Consider the following 23,036-nt stretch of genomic DNA (forward strand, 5'->3'; position numbering starts at 1 on the left):
AAAGAAATCAAAATGGACATTCGAATTAAAAGGACTATAGAACTACTTACAAGGTAGTAAAAGTAAAAAGAGATAAGAAAATATAATTACAACAAAAGGTAAGAAAGGAATGAGAAAAAGGAAAGGAAGGACAAATAGGTCAATATAAAGGTAGAAAAAAAAGTTTAGAAAATCGTTAGCTATATTAAAAACAAATGGAGTCTGTGGTCCTAATGAAAGGTAAAAGTTGTCAGAGTGACTATAAAAACAAAATCCCACTATATGTTATTTACATGAGAACTGTTTTAAATTGAGAAAACATGAACCTTGAAAGCAGAATCATGAAAAGTAATGTAAGAAAAAGGCAGAGCACATAAAGGAATGCTAATATAGCTATATTAAGATTAGAAAAAAATACATCGTAAGCTAAGACATTACTGGAGAAAAAAAGGGTTATTATATTGAAAAGGTTTGTCAACAAAACGTAATTTTAAATCTGTATGTACGTTACCTAGTAACGTAGCTTAAAAAATACAAAGCAAAAAAAGATTCTGTGATAACGGAAGAATTTTAATACCTCTGTCAGTTTTGATCAGGCAGATTTTAAAAATGGTGTATGTAAGATTTAACCATACAAATAATGTCTATTACATATGTGTCTTGTGTAATAGACATATATGTAACAAAGCAATAGACATGTAACAAAGCACATAACAGTTGCAAAATACATATTCTTTTCAACACACACACAGAATATTTATAAAAGATATTTCAAGATGTAACCTAATTATTGATACTGAATTAGAAATTAAAGTCTTAGCCTTTTGAATTCAGAGCTTTGTATTTTGATGTATTAATATAAATTGCTTTTCCAGTTGAAATAATGTTTCATATTTACTGAATATAGGATTTTCTCTACATAAGATACTCTATATGAGATATTTATTATCTGTTCACCCTTGGATTTGTTAGTAAAGTAATCGCAGACTGAATCTGCATGACAATTTTCCCTTCAAAATGGTAATGGGAAATGTAGTATAGTAAGATGATCATGGATTCCTGAATTCTTGCTAAGCCAGTAGATCTGGAATATGGGGAAAGTTACTTAAGATCTCTAAAGCTCATCTATAAAAAAAAAAAAAAAGTATAATAATGTCCACCTTGTGGACATGAGGGTAATGAGGAATAACATGAGATAGTGTGTATAGAGTACTTAGTACCAAGCAAATTATTACTGCTATTAGTGTTTTTATTATTCATAGGATGTTTACTTAGCATCTGTAAAGTATTAGTCCCAAATTAAGTGACCATTTTAATTCCTAAGACTTATGATTAGGTATTACAGATAGCGTAACCTAAAACTCTTATTCATATTGCCACTGAACAGTTACAGGTAACTAAGTCTCCAAATGTTATCTTACTGCCATTGCTGGCTCTTTTTCCTGCTGGCCTATGGGAGATAAAAATAAGAAATTAGGAGAAGACAATGGGCGCTGAAAGAATTTCAGTTCTTGGATCAGCTTCCTTTCTTAGATTTCAGAGAACTTAATATTTTAGTTGGCCTTATGAATGTTAAGTGATTTTGTACTTTAATTTTGACCTATCAAAATGCACTTTTGCTTTCACTAATAATCCTTCTGATGTTTTCCTGAGTACATGATCAGCAGTAAGTTTTAAAGCAATGGTTGGGTGCAGTGGCTCACGTCTGTAATCTCAACACTTTGGAGGCTAGGTAGGTGCATCAGTTGAGCCCAGGAGCTCAAGAGCAGCCTGGGCAACATGGCAAAACCCCATGTCTACAAGTACAAAAAATTAGCTGGGTGTGGTGGCATGTGCCTATACTACCAGCTACTCAGGAGCCTGCTGTGGGAGGATCACTTGAGTCTGGGGAGGTTGAGGCTGCAGTGAGCCATGATTGTGCCACTGCAATCCAGCATGGATAATGGAGTGAGACCTTGCCTCAGAAAAAAAAAAAAAGAAAGAAAGAAAGAAAGTTTTAAACCAAGACTAAGCCCAGTTCTGAAGGATGTATTTCTTATCTTTTATCTAACCAGCTACCCAACTCTTAAAAAGGCCTAAATCCATATTATAATTGTTTTATTCCCAAAGGAGTATAGATTTTGTATTCTGAGTTATTTAGATAGAAATTCTGTAAAATGTTGAGAGAAGGAATGTGCTTTATTTGCAACTTTTAAAGGTTTGGCGGTCATGTGTCTGAGTCACTAATGAAACAAAGCTGTCTCTAGTAGAATTCTTAAGGACTGATTGTTTGAATCAGTTGTTAAACTAGGACTCTTGGTTGGGCTGAGTGCAGTGACTCACACCAGTAATCCCAGTGAAACAGGAAAAGTTCCCTTGTCTCCCTCACAGGGGTAGTGGCTCACCTCTTCAGTGTCCTGCTGCTCAAACCTCTAATGGGAGCATGCTCACGGACAGGTTGTGGAGCTCCGACCCCACGGCAGCATCTAGGGATGAATGCTTACAGCTCCTGAAGCCCCAGTAGGCGTGTGTTACAGTGTGCTTTTTTAGTTTTGCCATCTGTAGGTGGCTTGTGTTAGCTCAATTAGACCCTCTGCCGTATCGGAAGGAGAGAGGGCTTTCTGTATCCCGAGTTCTTGCCTTGGTGTACCGAAAAATCAGATCAAATGTGGGCTTGGAGAATGAGTGTGAGGTTTTATTGAATAGTGGAAGTAGCTCTCAGCAGATGGATGGGGAGACCGAAGCGGGATAGAGTGGGAAGGTGGTTTTCCCCTGAAGTCTAGCCGTTCTTGGCCAAACTCTGTGTCGTCTCACCGTAGATGGCCTGCTGGCATCTGCAGATGTCTGCCGGATATGTTCCTCTCGCTGTCCAGCCGCTTGTGTGTTCTTCCACTGGTGTATTCCTCTTAATGTCCAGCCGTGGCCAGGGTGGTCTTGGAAAATGTAACATTTAGGCACCAAAACTGAAATGCCAGTCCTTACCTAGGTCTGTGGGCACAGACTTGGGGGTGGAGCACTAGCCAGGGACCACGCCCTTCTCTACCCAGCACTTCCCTGCCTTCCCCTCCTGTATCACCGACCCTTTGGGAGGCCAAGGCAGGAGAATCACAAAGCCAGGAGTTCAAGACCAGCCAGGACAACACAGTGAGACCCTGTCTCTACAAAACAATAAAAAAATTAGGTGTGGTGGGCATGTGCCTGTAGTCCCAGCCACTTGGGAAGGCTGAGTTGAGAGGACCACTTGAGCCCAGGAATTTGAAACTCCAATGAACTGTGATCAAGCCATGGCACTGTAGCCTGGGTAACAGAGCGAGACCATATCTCTAAAAAAAACGAGGACTCTGACAACTAGTCCTAGTTGTCAGACTAGTAAACATGTACAAATTTGTGTTTACAGATTGCAAAGTAGTCATTTTCTTTGCAGATGTTTTTTGTGATTCAGTTATGTATCTTTATCAGACTGTAAGATGTTTCAGAAACAAAAGTATTACATAATCTTATTAAAACAGTTTCTTATAAAAATGTTCTCTTTTAGATTACCTCTCTAGTGACCCTTCAGCTGTTAACCCTGGTTGGCCATGACGATCAGCTTGATGGACCAAAATATAAATGCACAGTGTCTCTAGACTTCATCAGAGCTATTGCAAGGTAAAATGTCTTCAATTATGTAAATGAGATACTAAATATAAAAATTAGTGCTTTCCTAATGTAATGTCATTAGTCATGACATTTAAACATGAAAAAATCATGTATTTAAGTGCCAAGAATGAATAACTGCTACTATAGAATGAACTTTCTCAAATTTACAAATGACATATAATTGGGAGAAATAGCTAATATGTTAGAGAACAAACATCAAGATTCTGAAAGACCTTAATAGGCTGGAATAAATGATCCCATAGTAGCAAGGTAAGATTTAATGGACAGTTGGCTACAGAAAACTCTCTTGTATTGAAATAAGATGGGAGAAAGCTGACTTAAGTCCTAAATTTTTTAGCTGACTACAAGGCTTTAAAAATCCTGACTTAGGTAACACTGATAGAAATATAGTGTCTAGGTCAGGGGACATAATCATTCTATTGTGTGTTGTCACAGGCAGATCAAATCTGGTGTGCTGTGCTGTGTTTAGAGTTTTCAGAGAGACAAATGGATACATGCTGAAGGGGCACGAGGAGAGTGGTAGAATGAGGAATTGTGTCACGTCCCTGACTGAAGGACAGAGTGTGAGAGAAAAGCCTTAGGAAGGACATGTGAACTGTCTTAAGTATTTCAGGGGTCTGTCATGTGCAAAATGGATGAAACTAATTCTGAGTAATTCTAGAGTGTTAGAAATTCTGGGGAAGAAAGTATATTTGTCAAAATGAAAGCTGTCTAAAAATACAAGTTTCCTTACAAAGAGGTGTACTTAGTGTTATGGAAAATGTTCAAACCATTTATATGAATAAGTGACTTCATCATACAGTTGCAGCTGGATAACAATCTGTCAGGACTGTAATGGAAGAGGTGATGAGTGTGTAGACTGGCAGGTTGAACAGGGCATTCCATAGACAGTGTGTTCCTAATCTTTTTGAATATGAAGATTCCATTTTAGCATCCTTTAAAAATTAGTCATGAAAGTATTTACATATATTTCAAAATTAACAGTATATAGGCATGAGACATTATTTTTTTCAGCCTAAAACAGTGCTTGATAACAGTATAGATTTGCAGATCTCCTCTGATGATTAATTTTTTTTTTTTTTTTTTTTAACAAAAGTTTATTCTTAAATGTACAACAGCTCCAAGACAACACTTAATTCCAGCTTTAGGTGGCAAAAGATGTTATGGCAGGGAATATAGACGTTTAAATAAGGATGAAATAAAGGGTCACCATCTCCTCAGGTACAAGGAACAGCTTACTTTTTGCCAGATTTCTTAATTCCACCTGTGGCCAAGGGCCCCTTCCCTGCGGCCTTCGCTTTTAGCTCCTCGAGTTTCTTCTGCTCCTCTTTTTGTTTCTGCTTGAAAGCCTTATCTTCCTCGTCCATCTCCTTGGCCTGCTTCTTAGGCTGTTTCAGTGGCTTCTTCTTGCCACCTTCGCGGCCGGACATGGTGCCTGCCGCCCCTTCCCCAGACCCTGCCACCGGAAACGGCGCATCTTTCCCCCTCTGATGATTAATTTTACAGCTTCTTGAGATTCTGAAGTCCATAGGTTGGCAGCTTCTCCCTGAAGCCTCTTCTGAATTAAAAGTGCTCTGAAAAATAAATAAATAATAAATTAGTGAATGAATGGCCAGGTGTGGTGGCTCACACGTGTATTCCCAACAGTTTGGGAGGCTGAGGTGGGAGGATTGCTTGAGGCCGGAAGTTCAAGACGAGCCACAACGTAGTGAGACCCCCATCTACAAAAAAATGTTTTTGAGTTCTGTGATAATATGATGCAGGTATTTACCACATTTTTGTGGCATATAGGCTCTAAAACATGAAGTCAAGGGTTTTAATGTTTCATTTTAATAAAACCAGGCAAACTTTTACACAGAAAATTGAGCAGAAACTTATTTTTTAGTGTGTTAAGTATGATCACAAAGCAATTACTTCCTTTTAAAAAGCCATTATATTGGAACTTCTGTATCTAAGAGCCTCTATCCAAGGCATAAATTTGGAGGGAAGCCTATTTATTTCAAGGATTTTATTATTACTCTGAATGTGTTAGGTTGTGCCCCAACATAATCATATGCAAAACAGAAGTTTGTGGGTTCCTAATATAGTGAATCTCCATTGAATCAGACCTAATTTGATGTTCCTTTAGTGCAGAGCATCACAGTGATGGATGCTAAACACATCCAGAGACATGCACTTTCATTTACCACCTTGCAAGCAAGAACTTTAGACCTGGAATCTTGGCATGGAACTTGGGGACTCTGTAACTTTCTTTTGTTTTCTTTACTGTTCCCTACTTCCCATGGGCAATATCCGTAGAATGAGCACCCGCTCCTCCCCACACCTGCCCTCTTCCATTCTCTCATCCCTGTGTTTTGTACTTCTTTTCTGCTGACTTTACCTTTCATTCTTTCCCTCCCTCCCATGTGCCCCATTCTTCTAATAGTCTTCCTCATTGCCTTAGGTAAAACCTGATTCCTTCTTTGGGATGCTGCTTCCCCTGGACTTATCTCTAGTTGTAGCAATGTATTTTCTCAAACCCTAATCCCTCAGGGTTGGAGGTCATTTCAGTGCCATCCTTTCTGTTGCCACTTCCAGACTGTTACTGCCCCCAACTTCTTATAAAAATGTGGACTTCCTTGAGACCCATGCAACCTGGCTCTATTTCCCTATTCTCCTTAAGACTGATTTTTGTCTCCCCAGCCATTCCACTTCATGTGTTGAAATAATAGGGCACCTGGTATCCAGACTTCTTTTCTACCTGAATTTTTTTTTTTTTTCTTTTTTTAGATGGAGTTTCTGGCTCTGTCACCCAGGCTGGAGTACAGTGGTGCGATCTTGGCTCACTGCAACCTCTGCCTCCCAGGTTCAAGCGATTCTCCTGCTTCAGCCTCCCATGTGGCTGGGATCACAGGCACACACTACCATTCCTGGCTAATTTTTAGCAGAGACAGAGTTTCACCATGTTGGCCAGGCTGGTCTTGAACTCCTGACCTCAAGTTGATCTGCCTGCATCAGCTTCCCAAAATGCTGGGATTACAGGCATAAGCCACTGTGCCCAACCTCCACCTAAATTCTTGACTCTGTTTAAACCACAAATTCTAATGTCTGTGTTCATTCTGTTCAGTCTTCACTCTGTTTCACAGAACAAGGTTGAAACCATCAATTGAGAATTGAGCTACCTGTGCTGGTGGCCATCTTCTCTTACTTTCCTTTTTCAGCAGGATGGGTTTCCTCTTCCTAAGGTGGATTCTTCTACCTATGCTCTGAATTCCATCTCCTCCACTATCCGGGAACCTCTGTTAGTCTCGGCTGTTTGTCCTCTCAGTGGCACCTAACACTGTTGGCTACTCTGTCTTTCTTAAAACTCTCTTCTATTAGACATGATTCCACAGTATTCTGGTGTTCCTCTTTATTCTTTGGTTGTTTTTACTAACAAAGGTTATCTTTACCACCTGACCTTTAAATATAGCTGTTCCTTGAGGCTTGGCCCTAGGCTCTTTTCTCATATTACATTTTTTTCCCTAGGCAACTTGAGCCACACCCATGACTTCGACAATCATCTGTGTATTAATAATGTCCCTATTTTTAAAGACCAGATCTATTTTTTATAATATTCTTGACCTTTATTATTGTTTCCCAGCTATATTAATACATTTCCAAAACCGAACTTAGGAATTCTAACCTCTGCTTCAACCCGCCAACAAAAAGTGAAACATCTGGCTTTCCTCCAGTGTTTCTTATTTCAGTGATAAGCACTGCAGTCCGCTCTGTTGCCCAGGCCTGAAATTTGAGAGTCCTCCTTGACATCTTTCTCTCCCCAACTCGTAATATTCAACCATTTGGCCTATTGAGCTTACAAAGCCCCTCTTATTTGTCTCAATTTCATTCACTTGTTATCATGATACTTTTATCACTCTAGATCAAGCCACCATCATCTCTTCTCTAGCAGTCTAATTGATCTTCTGTCTACTCTTATCCTCTTATAATTTGTTATCCATGCTGTAGCCAGAATGATTTTATAAAAATTTAATGTCACCCTGCTCCTTAAAAAAATTTAGTAGTTTCCCATAGCTCTTGAGATAAATAACAGAATCTTTTAAGTAACTTACAAGGCCCAAATGATCTGGCTCCTACCTGTGCCTAGCCCCATCTAGCACATACACCTTCTTTCCTCAGTATCTGCACTTTAACCACTGTGGCTTTTTTCCATTTTTTATATTCACCATTCTGCTTCCCATCCTTGTATATACAGCATTTTCCAGTTTCTCTTCTCCTTCACCTAGCTAACTGCTACATAACCTTTAGATTTCAGTTTAAATGTCTGCTCCTTAAAGACACCTTCTCACAAATACCACAGCCACCATCATCATCCCCACCCCATACACCCCCCCCAACACACACACAATTTGGAAGTTCTCATTTTGTTCTTCATTATACTTAACAAGTTTTACTTAAATAATTGAATAATTAGAGTTCATCTTTCTTTCTAGAATATAAGCTCATAAGCTCAAAGCAGACTGTGTTTATGTCTATCACTGCCTTATCCTCAAACCTAGCACAGTGCTTTAAACTTAGTATGTACTAAATAAATATTGCATGTTTTCCTACAGTGATTAGCAGTAAAAATTCAGATGAAGGGAAACCATATGAATTTGTTTTGGGGGACAGCAAGAAGGAAGCTCAGAGACAGTCTCATTCCAAATCAAGGCTTGATGGGAGAGGAAGTCCTAAGGATAGTTACCAAAAAAAAGGAAGGTTGGCCTCATTCCAAACACCTGTGGCCCAAACAAATGAGATAAATGAGATAATAAGGATCACAGGATATAACCTAAATGTCTAAAATGGCAGTCAATCAATAGCATCATGTATTTTTATACAGTTACTGAAAATCACACTTTTGAAGGATAGTAACATGAGAAAATAACTCATGATGTGAGCTTCAGTGCATATAACAGTTCATATAAAGTTGTATATAAAGGAAAACTAGGAAACTATAAGGGAAGGGAGTAATGGTCAAAAGTCAATTGTCACCAAGAAATCAAGCAGAATTCTCTGATTTACTGATAAAGCAGTCATTTGTAGCTTTATCCAGAACACTTTCAGTAGTATGATGAAGTAGAAGTCATATTGTAGTACTTATGAGAAAGTAGATGTAGCAAAGAGAGAGAATGTTTTTCATTCATTTAACATTTGTTGTGTTGCCCATTATAAACAAAACACTGTGGTAGGCTTTGGGGAGATACAGCAACAAATATAACATAGCTATATCCTATTTTTTTTTTTTTTTTTTTTTTTTTGAGACGGAGTCTCGCTCTAGCCCGGGCTGGAGTGCAGTGGCCGGATCTCAGCTCACTGCAAGCTCCGCCTCCCGGGTTTACACCATTCTCCTGCCTCAGCCTCCGGAGTAGCTGGGACTACAGGCGCCCGCCACCTCGCCCGGCTAGTTTTTTGTATTTTTTAGTAGAGACGGGGTTTCACCGTGTTAGCCAGGATGGTCTCGATCTCCTGACCTCGTGATCCGCCCGTCTCGGCCTCCCAAAGTGCTGGGATTACAGGCTTGAGCCACCGCGCCCGGCCTATATCCTATTTTTATTAGCCTATATTCTAGGATGGATTTATTTATTTATTTATTTATTTATTTATTTGCTATAAAGGAGAGAGAGGATTTTTTTTTTTCCTTTTTTTTTTTTTTTTTTTTGAGACAGAATCTCACTCTGTCACCCAGGCTGGAGTGCAGTGGCATGATCTCCGCTCACTGCAACCTCTGCCTCCAAGGTTCAAGTGATTCTCCTGCCTCAGCCTCCTGAGTAGCTGGGATTACAGTTGCGTGCCACAACGCCCGGATAATTTTTGTATTTTTAGTAGAGATGGGGTTTTGCCATGTTGGCCAGGCTTGTCTCAAACCCCTGACCTCAGGTGATCCACCGGCTTCAGCCTTCCAAAGTGCTAGGTTTACAGACATCAGCCACTGTGTCTGGCCAAGAGAGAGGATTATAACTGCTAAAGGGGTTGTATGGTTGAGAGAGGGTTATTATTTATTTTTTAAAGATTTGAGCATATTTAAATGCTGACAGGAAAGAACAGATAGAGAAGGAGAGTTAATGATACAAAAGCAAGAAAGATTAATTTAAAGCACGCAATTACTGAAATGTTATATAAGCATGGGATTTAGAATTTGAGTTGCAAGAGCCCTGGATGAGAGAGCAGATCTTGCATTATAACAAGAGAAAAAGATGGATTCTGATGGAGCTGAATTTGGAGGTTTAGTGGCAAAAAGTTGAGGGAGTTCTGATCTGATGACTTCTATTTTCTCTGAGAAGGAGGAGACAAAATTGAGACTAAGGGGAGAAGTAATAGCAGTTTAGAGAAATCTGAAACATTTGAAATAGCTGCCATGGGGAATGGAAGAAACTGTTGAAAGGAAAGCAGTTTGTTGGGAGTGTTGAGGTTCTTGACCTTGAATTTACAATGGCACCAATCTGTGAGACTTGTGTTCTCCAACACCAATCCATATGCTAGAGACTGGGACAGCTAATAATTATAATTGAAATCACATCGTATTGGGGTTTTGCCAGGTAAGTTCAGTGGATTCCAGCAAGTAACCACGTGACCTGATGAATTATGGAGTTTAAGCTAGGAAGGCCAGGAAGGAAGTAAAGCCAGTCAGGGGCTAGTAGTTCAGTGCCTAGCACATAGATACTCAGTTAATGTTTGTAGATCAGGAAAAAATGAAAGCATTTGTGAACTGATTGTCCCAACATGTTCCAGATAGCAAAAAAGGAAGAAATTGGGGATCATAAGGTAGAATGTCTGAATTTATTTCTTTAGAAGTAGAGCATTTCTGAGTGTGATTATGAGAGTAGAAAAGGTTATTGGAGGTAAGAAATATATAGTGAAGTCACTAGGCTGACGCAGGACTTGGGTTGGAAAGGAAGACTGAACTGTATGCTAAATTACTCAGTGGCTAAGGGATAGCGACAGAGAGGGTGGGGATGGTGAGCAGAATGGTCTTAATCTCAGAGTAGCAGAGCTTTTTGCACAGGACACCAGCCCCACCTGACAGAACTGTCTGAGGGTACAGTAGAGAGTTAAACATTCATTGGAAGGAGCTGAAGAAAAGACTATGTCCTTTGCGGGGAGCCCAGTTTCAGTTAAGCCTGGAAGGGGAAAATTAACCATTCCTTGAAGAGATAGAGGATATAGAGACTACAGCGGAAAGGTTTAGACAGAGAAGCTGTAGGAAGCTGATTCTAGAAAGGGAACATAGAATTTGGAGATAGAGTATGAGAGACGGCAGATAACAGATGACTGAGAAGCTTACTAAATATTGTTCTTGGATTGTTCTTAATGTGAATGGTAGTTACACATTTTCAATTGTTTTTCTTCCACAGTCAGTGGGAAGGCACTATAAGATAAATTGAGGTTACAACTTAAAGTTTTATGGTCGCAAGTTGTCAGAAAAAAAAATGTAAAAAAAACTCAAACTCAAACTGCCCACAACAGTAAAAGGAAACAAAATAGTATCCTAAAAGAAAATATTTTAATGAATCAACAAAATGAAATAGAGGGATAAAGGCAAAATTAAATCCTTAAATATATGCCATATAATTAACTTGTATTAACGTATTCTAAATTCTGATTTAAGAATTACTCCTAGGGGCCGGGCGCGGTGGCTCAAGCCTGTAATCCCAGCACTTTGGGAGGCCGAGACAGGTGGATCACGAGGTCAGGAGATCAGCCATCCTGGCTAACACGGTGAAACCCCGTCTCTACTAAAAAATACACAAAATTAGCCGGGCGAAGTGGCGGGTGCCTGTAGTCCCAGCTACTCGGGAGGTTGAGGCAGGAGAATGGCATGAACCCGGGAGGCGGAGCTTGCAGTGAGCTGAGATCCGGCCACTGCACTCCAGCCTGGGCGACAGAGCGAGACTCCGTCTCAAAAAAAAAAAAAGAATTACTCCTAGGAAAATTGCCACCACACTATTTGTGTTTACTATATTTCTTTCCAGCTGGTTACTTGAGCAAATAATTCATTTATGTTCTGTGGAAGAATCTCCCATAGTATATTGAAAGTTATCCAAAGTTTAAAATTGTACTTACATGACTCTAATATACATCTGTGGCGATGGAAAGCCAGGGAACATCCATGCAAATCACGCAGTTCTCTTGTAAGTTATACCTTTCTTTAAAGAGGATTGTCTGTCTTCAAGTACTTTAAAGCACAAAGTTATCTTTGGGATGTGTGGCATATTTTTTTATGTTGCCCCTGTGCTTATTCTAACAAATTCTGCCATGTCTTAAAATAATATATGTGAGATCAAATGGCAAGTTACATATTTATATTGGGGGTGAAGGAATGGTAGAGGTAGTGACACATCTTGGGAAGTAAATGTTTCTTAAAGGAGTGATCTTATATTCAATTCCTGATTTATTTATTTTTTTAATCTAAAACTCTTACTATATGATTCAGTTTGCATGAATACTTACCACCGACAAGCACAGAAAGGGAATATAGTGAAAGTTTTATGAACATTTAAGTTGCTTAGTGTTTTTAAGTCACTCCATTCATTCTGTTAAATCTGTTCTATTATTACTTTTATTGTACAAACTATGCTAATGCTATAGTAACACAAATAGATTTCTCAAAAAATAGAGAAGTCCTGCAAACATCACAATATTTTCATTTGTTTGTGCTCTCTTCTAGTACTAGTCCATTAGACAAACATTTCTCTGCAGCCTTTACAACTTATTTGCAATTCTTTCTTCTCCCTTTCTCCCTTAATATTGCTGGTATATCTTCATATTGATCATTTTGTATGGCTGTATAATATTTCATCAAATAATGTATTGTAATTTATGGATTCTCCTAGTATTGGCATTTAAGTTGTTTTAATCTTACCTGCTTCAAAAATTTCATTTTCACCCAAGTCCAGGCAAAAAAAAAAAAAAAACAGCAACACAACATTAAGTCCATTTTACTGTATCAGTTTATGTTTATAACCTAAGACTCAAAGTCATTGTGGAGAAATGTGCCTGGAGAGATGTACAAATACCACTTGCCTTTTTTGTCCGTGGTTAAAAGTAGTCTATTCATTTCCTTTCTATGGTCCTCTAAATAAGATCTTTTCAATCAGTATCATGATTTTTTAAAAATCATGGGTTGGCCGGGCGCGGTGGCTCATGCTTGTAATCCCAGCACTTTGGGAGGCCAAGGCGCGGGCAGCACCTGAGGTCAGGAGTTCGAGACCAGCCTGGCCAACATGGTGAAACTCCATCTCTACTAAAACTACAAAAATTAGCCAGGCAGGTTGGCACATGCCTGTAGTTCCAGATACTTGGGAGGCTGAGGCAGGAGAATTGCTTGAACCAGGGAGGCGGAGGTTGCAGTGAGCCGAGATCACGCTACTGCACTCCAGCCTGGGCGACAGAGCAAGACTCCATCTCAAAAACAAACAAAAAAAAATCATGTGTCAAAAGTCCTTTGGTGCCCATAAATTTGGGTGTTTCTAGAGTTGAATGAAAGAAAAACATATAAAATAACATTATGATTTAATAACCACACTTTTTGCATCTTTATGCATAAGATTTTTTTTTAACTATTTTTAGTTCTACAGGATTGTTTGGCAGTATTTTTATACCATTTGGAAAGGCTTAGTATTCTTCAGAGAGACACTATTACAATGAAGCAAGGTATTCTTCAGTCCAATATTAGGTACCACAATAGCCATAGCATCTCTTTTTAGCTATTTTTAAATGTGTTTTCATAAGCAGTATCTATAGTTCCCCATTCCACATTTTGAAAAATATTTGGTATGTCAGTCATTTGCTTAGAAACTTTTTTAGAAAGTATATTGCAAAATGATAGACAAAAACATTAATTGATGATGGTTTAATAAATAAGAGCATGCAATTAGTGAATCTCTAAAAGGCTGTTCTCACATGGATGATTATTTTTGCAGAATTGAATACTTAAGGCTTTAATTTTATACTTATTGCTAGATCATTATATCCAATTATTTTGACCATTTATTCAAATAATAAACCTCCAAGTCTGAATATTTATAGTGAAGAATGAGTTTGGTGAAAGGAGAATAATTATATGTCTCTCTCTCTGCTATTTTATTCTGCCTGCCATGAGAGTACAAAAATATACATTCACATCGTCTGTTTGTTGTATCGTGTTCTTGGATCATACAGATTTAGTTACAATACACACACAGGTCAGCCAGCGTTAAAAGACTGAAAAGAATGAAAACTACAAATGAGGACAGATGAGCTATGCATTATGTAATGATAAAACAGGTGTCTCGGAAGATAAACAATGTTCAGAAGCAAAGAAGATTTAAATACTTTTGAATCTCTAATTACTTTATTCTGGATATTAGACAAAAAGCAAATAGCTTTCAAATGAAGTCTAAACTTTCTGTAGTACAATTGAAGTACAGAATGTTGAATAGCTCTAGCTTCGTTTACTTTTTTTTTGAGAAAGGCAAACTTTGTGCATGGCAAAAAACTTTAAAAAATTGTGTTCGTAATAACATTTTAAAGAATTAAGGTCAGTCCTACCAGGGTGCATTTAATAGTACTATAGGATTTTTAGCATTAGTCGTGAATTATTTTGCATGTGCTTTCCAGAATCATACAAAGCTGAGCAATCTAGGGGTGAGAATGCTAACATATTATCTGTTTTTGTTTTTAGGACGGTGAACTTTGACATAATAAAATACTTGTATGATTTCTTGTGAAAACAAGCTTCAAAGCCATATGGACACTGTGACAATGACTAAGCCAAGCTGTGTTCATCCAACTACTTAACTGGCCAAGGAGAGGAGTTCTTTGGCTCTACTGGATTTGTCCAAACAGGTGCTGGCCCAGCATGGAATCTGATGAAAATATTCTGATTGGTCTGGGTGGATGTGAGCAGAAGACTATTTACCAGGGACCCTGGAGTATTTGGAAGCAACGTGTTAATTATAAACAGCAGGGTTTGAGCACAATCTGTTCTACTCTTAATGATGTTATCTTAACACTGAAATTGCCTGAAACCCATTTACTTAGGACTACATTTTGCTCTGTGAACTATCCCCTGCGCTTTGAACGTGCCAGCAGCCCTTGTTTATATGCCCATTCTTTTCACTTCCTCTCCACAGGAGCCTCTGCAGTCGCTTGCCAAAGCAGATTTTCCTAAGGCCACTGTTTTAAAAGATCATAGTTGCAAAATATAATAAATACAAGCTTTTTAAAATCCAAGCTTGTATGTACTTATCTTTTCACTTGCTTTTCTCAAAAGGCAAGGTACTTTGATCAGAAACAGACCAACTTTCCCTCTTTCAGCCTACTTGATAACTGTGGTATGCTTGTATAAGGTTTATCTGGTCACTTTCTTAAAATTAGCTACCCAACCCAGTTTTTTTTTTTTTTTTTTTTTTTTTTAATCAGTATCATGATTTTATTTTCTTTCTTTCTCTTTTTTAAAATCACTGACCTTTAAGAGTTCCACAATATATTTCTTTCCTGTTGTATCACTTGTGAACTTTGGTTTTGATTTTCTTGTCCATATTTTTGAAGAAGTTTTCTTTTACCGTTTGAATACTTGAAAATTATTTTAAGCAGACTTAAAGTTCTTAATTATAAAGCCTAGTGTAAATTTCAGTGGCATTTTATTTCTTTTTTTGAAGAAAAATTCTCACAATAGGCACTTTTAGTGTAACTATCTGGTTCAAAGAAAGCAAATAGTTATCTACTATTTAGAGGTAATGAGTTAGGGAGAAAAGGAATGCAATTCCTTTCACCTTCCTACATAAATAAGACAGACTTTCTTGCCCAAAGATTGACATCCACAGCAAGTGATAGAGCATCCTCACTGTAAGTCTCTTGTCCCACAGAAAATGAAGTTTGTGTTTCACAAGATGTTTGGAGATGCCAGGATCAGGGAAAAGCCATGTGTAGTGTGGATTCTGGCTTAGTTTCCTGCATGTAGAAATCCATGTTACCAAGGTGTAGAAAACAATTTGGGTAGCTGATTGAAGGAAGAGCAACACGGCCTAGGATAGCTTTCAGCCCCTCATATTTTGTATCACAGATGCATGTCTGCTGTTCAGCCTGTCACAGGTAGAACAAGTCTGTATTTTAAGGGAAGAACTCTGGGATATCAGAGGAGGGGAGAAGTTATCAAATAGGAAACTAGGGAGAAGGATAGAAAGGAGGTGAAGTTTCCTGTAAGTGACTATGCATCCATCCTCACAGCTGGTCACCTGTCTCCTGCCCAGTGCATTTCCTCTCCTGTACTGCCCCAGCTTGTTACCAGCCCCAGATGTGGTTTCCCTGCATAACACCTGTAACCAGATTTTCCCTGCCCCTGACAGGGTCATCAGAACTTTCCTGTTTTGTAATTTACTTTCTAATGGCTTGCTAAATGACTCACTAGCTAATTTGATTAATTGATTTAAATGAATACTAACAGAGCTTAATATGGATGCTGGCATTTTAACAAGGGTCATCTGCAAGTAGAATTCTCTAATTGGAAGATATGAATCTCCAATTACAAGAGGGAATCCAATAATGAGAATTATGCTGGCCGGTAGGCCAGAAATTTCTGTTGAGAGGAGGCACTTAAATTATACTCAGCATCTACTCTACCTAGGTCTAAAAGTAATTTAGGTGGTAGCAGAAGAAAGTTACTAAGCTGTAGGTTTTTAGATTATACATGGGTGGTCCTCCATTTTATAAATGTCTTCTTTCAATTTCGGTGAGCCAGGTATACATAGGTGGAGATGTTACTCCCTCTTCCTTCTTTCTTTCAAGTCATTTTCTTTATTTATTTATTTATTTTTTTTTTTTTGAGAGGGAGTCTCGAGCTGTCGCCCAGGCTGGAGTGCGGTGGCGCGATCTCCGCTCACTTCAAGCTCTGCCTCCCAGGTTCACGCCATTCTCCTCCCTCAGCCTCCCTAGTAGCTGGGACTACAGGCGCCCGCCACCACGCCCGGCTAATTTTTTCTTTTTTTTGTATTTTTAGTAGAGACGGGGTTTCACCATGTTTGCCAGGATGGTCTTGATCTCCTGACCTCGTGATCCGCCTGCCTCAGCCTCCCAAAGTGCTGGCATTACAGGCGTGAGCCACCGCGCCCGGCCTTTTTTTTTTTTGAGACGGGGTCTCACTCTGTCGCCCAGGCTGGAGTGCGGTGGCGCGATCTCCGCTCACTGCAAGCTCTGCCTCCCTGGGTTCACGCCATTCTGCCTCAGCCTCACGAGTAGCTGGGACTACAGGCGCCCGCCACCTCACCCGGCTAATTTTTTGTATTTTTAGTAGAGACGGGGTTTCACTGTGTTAGCCAGGATGGTCTCGATCTCCTGTCAAGTCATTTTCAAGCCCATTTCAAGCTTTCATTAATGCAGCAATTCCTTTCAACAACTCTGGAAGGGATGCTGATCTACCAAGCCTCATTTCATTAGTCATAAAGTGGTCAAAGTCTGGATACCAAGATAGCAGTTGAGACTCCAGGCTCTGGAATCCTTGGATCAAATACCAGCTGTATTGCTACTGGGTGTCTGGCCTTAGGCAAGTTATTTAACCTATCTATGTGACTGTTCTCACCTGTACAATGGAAAGTAGAATTTACCTCATAGCATTTTTACAGGATTAAATAAATTAATATATCTAAGGCAGTAGTTTTCAACTAGGGAAATTTTGCCCACCAGCAAACATTTAGTAATTTCTGGAGACATTTTTGGTTGTCACAATTGGGTGTAGGGTGGGGAAGGGTAAAGGCCAGGGATGCTGCTAAATACAGTAGTCCCTGCTTATCCATGGTTTTGCTTTCCCTGAGTTTAGTTACCCTCTGTCATCCTCAGACTATGGTCTGAAAATATTAAATGGAAAATACCAGAAATAAACAGCTCATAAGTTTTAAACTGCATGCTTTTCTGAGTAGTGTGACAAACTCTCATGCTGTCCTGCCTAGGATGTGAATCATCCCTTTGCCCAGCCTGTCCATGCTGTCTATACCACCTGCCAGTGAGTTGCTCAGTAGTTGTCTAGGTTATCAGATTGACTCTTGCAGAGTACCTCAGTGCTTGCATTCAAGTAACTCTTATTTTACTTAATAATGGCCCCAAAGTGCAAGAGTAGTAATGCTGGCAATCTGGATATGTCAAAGAGAAGCTGTGAAGTGCTTCCTTTAAGTGAAAAAGTGTAAGTTCTCAATAAGGAAAGAAAAACATCATATGCTGAAGTTGCTAAGAATGTGGTAAGAATGAATCTCCGATCTGTGAAATTGTAAAGAAGAAAACAAAATCATGCTAGTTTTGCTGTTGTATCTCAAACTGCAAGAGTTGTGGCCACAGTGCATGATAAGTGCTTAGTCAAGATGGAAAAGGCAGATGTGAAGCAAAATGTGTTCAAATTATGGTAATCAGGTTCAGTGCTGTTAGAGGTTTTAGCCATCCACTGGAGGTCTTGGAACTTACTGCTCCTGTGGATAAAGGGGGACCACATCCCATAACAGAATAATCTGACCCTCAAATGTCGCTTGTGCAGAGGTTGAGAAACCCTGATCTAAGTAAGGTATCTGGCACAGAGTAATTGTTCAATAAAGCTATTATTATCCTGAAATGTGTATTTGTGACCTAGAAAGGAGGTAAACGAGGGAATGTGACATTCTTACTAGAAAGAGGCACATCCCCTTTTTACTGTAATCTTACCTCATACCTAGAAAAATTATTTCTTGTTTAAATTTTGGAGTTACTCAAATGGACACAGTACCTTGAATTTTAATTTTTAGAACTGAAGTGTTATCTACTGGGTTCTAATCTGTACACAGATTTCATTACTTACTTTTCAATATCCTGTGGGATAGGTCAAAGGTATAGCTGAGAATAATCAAGTAAGAGAGCAGGTGACTGAGGACTTAACATTTTTTGCCCTCAAGGTGTACTGGCTGAACAATTAGTGGTATACCTCCAATGGATATAGTTAACCAACAACTGATTAATGTAATTAAGATGGTCTGGAGCATGAAAAACTCAGACTGTAAAAAGCCTACTCAGTCTCTCCAAAGTATGCATCACTCTGCTTGCACATTCCAAAGAAAAGTCAGGGGCTAAGTCCAGGAATAACGCATCTCCTATCACATTAAGTACTCAATAAGTATCAAACATAGCAGATGAAATTCAGAAACTGTCTCATGTGTAATCAGAGCTGTAATAGTGTCCTCCATTGCTACCTGAAGTCTCACACTATTGTGTACCATAATTGTTTGCATTTTATGCCTTCAGCCATAGGCAGAGGCTTGGAGTTAATTTGACCAGAGGTTGATATTATTCAGCTTCATCTCCTACATTTAGAAAGCTTCATCTACTACAAAGTATGACTGCCTATCATGTGAATAGTTTAGATAATTTTGCATATAATTTCACTCTGCTGACACACGTTGCTTTCAGAAATGCTTAGTAGAGCTCAACAAAATCTTTCCTATAAAGACAACATTTCACTCAAGTTTGTCATTAAATGCCCTGAATACACAGTTAATGTTCATTTTCCAGCAGTGGCACACATTCATGAGACACAGTGTGAGAAGTAGAAATTTGGTAGAGCAGAGGAAATTATAATCAATTCATTCATAACTGCATGTTGATGCACAGTAATGATGGGAATTTTAGAAAGCATTCAACTGTTCAAGTAAATAGTCGTAGCTTTGGCATGATGGAAAGAGCATGGGTTTTAGAGGCATTGGAGATTTGCTTGGGTGTTAGATAAACCGTAATCCATTTCATTTTTCTTTCAAGGAGTTGAGGGTTTGATTTAATGGCAGTTTCCCTAAAAGTATTTAATTCAACAGATTCTAAATACTAGTTATGTGCCAGGCATTGTGTTAGGTGAATGGGATACATGACTTATACAGAATGAGAGATTTCTGGCCTGGATTATAGGTACTATCAGCATTGGTAGGGTCATTCTCTGAAACAGAAAATCTTGGGGGAGGGACTAGGTCTGTAGGGGTGGAGAAGATTATGAGTTCAGTTGCCATTAAAGTGGTTGTGAGAAATCCAAGTGGAAATGTGAAACAGGTAGTTGGATCTAGATTGGAGATAAGAGTTGCTGCAAGTGTAAATGTAGACATCACGAGGATAGAGATGGTTATTTGGTGATTTAGAGGTCTTAGTCCTTAAAGTGGTATCCATCACTTGGTGAGGGAGAAACCATGTTGAAGTGAGTTTAGGAAAATATATAGAAAGTGATCGTCACCATTGTTCTTCAAGAACTACAAGTTGTATTTTTTTTTTTTTTCAAATAACAGTTCTCCACTATTCATATAACCCTGATTCTCTTCAGCATGTGAAGTGGCAGTAGGAGACATGGCTAAATCTTATTTAGTATCTAGCTCAGGAAAGAAAAATCAAATCCTTTTACAGTCTTAGTTCTATGGAGAATGTTAGATTACATGGGCTTTCTATGTGCTCTCTCCACTTCCTCATGTCATGGTGACTAGGTTCTGAGGCCAGCATCCCAAGAGAAACAGCAGATGCTGCATGGCCTTTTCGAACCTAGCCTTTGAAGTCACAGAGCATCACTTTTGCACCATTCTGTTTGTTGAGGCAGTGATAAAGGCCTGCCTATACTTAAAAGGAAGAGAATTAGACCCACCTGATGTTAAAGAACTTGGAGACATGCTTTAAATCACCACACAGAACATAGAAGGCTGAAAACAATACTATGGGATGCAGATCTCAAAATCTGAATTAGTATGGCAGAGACTGCTGATTGTCCATGCCTATCCTTCCCCCAAGTATCTTACCTATCTGCTTCCAAAACACAGGAATTCTGACTGCAAGAAGGCCAATGTGATCAGAACACAGGAAACAAGGGTAATTGTGGTAGTAGATGGGATCAGAAGTGATGGGGGACCAGGTTGTGTGTGGCAGGTCATTGAAAGACTTTGGTTCTTATTCTGTGTGAGTTGAGAAGCACTGGAGATATTTAAGCAGAGGGGGTCAAATCATCTGCCTTAGATTTTGAAAAGGATTACTGAATACTATATTGAGAATAGGCTATAGGGAGTCAAAGGAGAAAGCAGGAAGATCAGCTAGAAGGCTATTAAAATAATACAGGTGAGAAATAATGGCACAGATAAGGGTATTAGCCGTGCAGGTGGTGAGAAGTTGTCAGATTCTGGATATAATTTGAAAGAAACTTATATAGGATCTGCTAATTAATTGAATATCAGTTGTGAAAGAAGAAAGTCAAGGATGACTTTGGGGTTTTTAACCTGATCATCTGGAAGGGTGGGGTTGACCCTAGGTGAGAGGAAGACTGGATGAAGACTGGGGTAAGAGGGATAGAATCAGGGCTTTGGGTATGGACAGAGCAAGTTGGAGATATCTATTAGGTATCTGCTATGGTTTGAATGTTTGTGTCCTTCAAAAATTCATATGTTGAAACTTAATCACCAATATAATAGTATTACATGAAGGTGGGGCCTTTCGGGGGTTATTAGGTCATGAAGGCTCTGCCCTCATGAGTGGATTAGTGACCTTGTAAAAGAAGTGTGAGGGAGCTCTTCACTCCTTTTTGCCCTTCCATTTCCTGTGCCATGTAAGGACACAACATTCATCCCTTTTGCTGCTTTGCCCTTCTGACCTTCTGCCATGTGAGGAAATAGTGTTCCTCCCCTGCAGTGGACACAGCAAGGCATCATCTTGGAAGCAGAGAGCAGCCCTCACCAGGCATTAGATCTGCTGGTGCCCTGATCTTGGACTTCCAAGCCTCCAGAACTGTGAGAAATAAATTTTTATTATTTATAAATTATCCAGTCTCAGGTATTTTGTTATAGCACCATGAATGCACTAACACTGTATCTAAATGGAGATACTCAAGGAGGCAGTTAGATAAGTCGAGTTCAAGATATAAACTTGAGGATTGTCAGTACCTAAATGGAACTATATAAGGGAGATCTGTGTGTGTGTGTGTGTGTGTGTGTGTGTGTGTGTGTGGCTAGCTCCTCTGGGTTACAAAACTCCACCTATTCACTGGAAAAAGCTGAGCTCCTGCACAAGTGCACTCAGCTCCTCTAGAAAGTGTACCTCCGTCCCTGGGGAGTCACTTCTAAACTGTTAGGACTCTGTGTTAGTCTTTTCTATGAAGAAGTAGGATTTATGATACAATTGAAGTTTTTTTTTAATACTAAAATTTCAAAAACCAAGTTACTAACTTGTATTACTAAAATTTCAAATGAGAGCCGGGCGCAGTGGCTCACACCTGTAATCCCAGCACTTTGGGAGGCCGAGGCGGGGGCAAATCACCTGAGGTCAGGAGTTCGAGACCAGCCTGGTCAACCTGGCAAAACCCCATCTCTACTAAAAATACAAAAAAATGAGCTGGGTGTGGTGGCGTGCACCTGTAATCCTAGCTACTTGGGAGTCTGAGGCAGGAGAATCACTTGAACCGCAGAGGTTGCAGTGAGCTAAGATTGCACCACTGTACTCCAACTTGACAGAGTCTCACTCTGTCACCCAAATAAATAAATAAAAATAATAAATGAAATTTCAAATGGCCCTTGCAATATTAAGATAAAGGAAAATGGCAGGAGAGAAGTGGGTGGGTCACAGATTTAGTTATATCAATATATACATGGCCAGCCCAGACAAAATTACTTCATAATACTTCACTTACAGATTAAATGTGCTAATTAAATTCCAAAAGCTTATTGTTTTAAAGTGTTTCTTATTACCAAGCATTGACTTTATCATTTCTGAAGTATAAAAAATATGCTGAGTTTATCCATTAAGTATAAAGATTCCCTCTAAGTAGATGTAAGTAGAGAATATTTGGTTATTAGTTCTTAACATTTTTTTTCCTGAAAATATCTGTATTTTGTGAGATTTTGCCATAATCATGATAAATTCATCATAGATCACACTCAGCAGAGTATGTGCTTCAAGTTATGGTTCCAGATTTTGGATTGATTTGCACTGATTCTCTTTCTTCATGTCCATTGTGGTCAGTGACATTCAGGAGGCTGAACAGAGTGAGACTGACAGGCCTATCTAATAATTAATACAATAAAAACCATAAGGCAAGATGGATGACTGGAAATCAAAGAAAGATAGCATATGAGCATTTACTTACCTGGGGCAGCACTAGGTGTTATATAGGCTGGTAAGAATTTAGCTAAAAAATGTTTGGTAGATTTGGTAACTACCAAATATTTGAGAATTAGACAATATGCTTCTAAATAGCCCATTGGCCAAAGAGGTTGCCTCAAGAAAAATTTAAAAGTACTTTGAACTAAATGAAAATGAGAATGGAACATATTAAAGTTTGTGAGAAGCTGCTAAACCAATGCTTAGTGGGAAATTTATAATATTAAATGCAAATATTAAGAAAAGAGAAAAATCTAAACTCAAGTTTCTCCCTTAAGAAACCAGAGAAAGAAGAGCAA

The 23,036-nt window shown here is 38.9% G+C and overlaps 2 protein-coding genes across 2 annotated transcripts in view; one reads left to right on the forward strand and one right to left on the reverse strand.

Moving 5' to 3' along the window:
* The window catches only part of ORC5 (origin recognition complex subunit 5), an 81,629-nt gene extending 66,779 nt beyond the window's left edge, over positions 1-14,850 (forward strand). The window contains exons 13-14 of the mRNA XM_010380472.1: positions 3,494-3,606; positions 14,300-14,850. Of these exons, the coding sequence (XP_010378774.1) occupies positions 3,494-3,606; positions 14,300-14,345 (159 nt within the window). The 3' untranslated portion in view covers positions 14,346-14,850. The remainder of the gene's footprint in view (positions 1-3,493; positions 3,607-14,299) is intronic.
* On the reverse strand, positions 4,708-5,090 carry LOC115898355 (translation machinery-associated protein 7). Its single transcript, XM_030933141.1, has one exon. It carries the CDS (start codon positions 5,046-5,048, stop codon positions 4,854-4,856), a length of 195 nt encoding a protein of 64 aa, XP_030789001.1. The 5' UTR covers positions 5,049-5,090; the 3' UTR covers positions 4,708-4,853.
* Positions 14,851-23,036: the final 8,186 nt, after the last annotated feature.

This window comes from Rhinopithecus roxellana, chromosome 6 (assembly GCF_007565055.1).
Source record: "Rhinopithecus roxellana isolate Shanxi Qingling chromosome 6, ASM756505v1, whole genome shotgun sequence".
Lineage (NCBI taxonomy): Eukaryota > Metazoa > Chordata > Mammalia > Primates > Cercopithecidae > Rhinopithecus > Rhinopithecus roxellana.

What these genes read in the sequence shown, in the direction of transcription:
- LOC115898355 (XM_030933141.1), bottom strand. Translation starts at nt 5,048, where the DNA reads ATGTCCGGCCGCGAAGGTGGCAAGAAGAAGCCACTGAAACAGCCTAAG.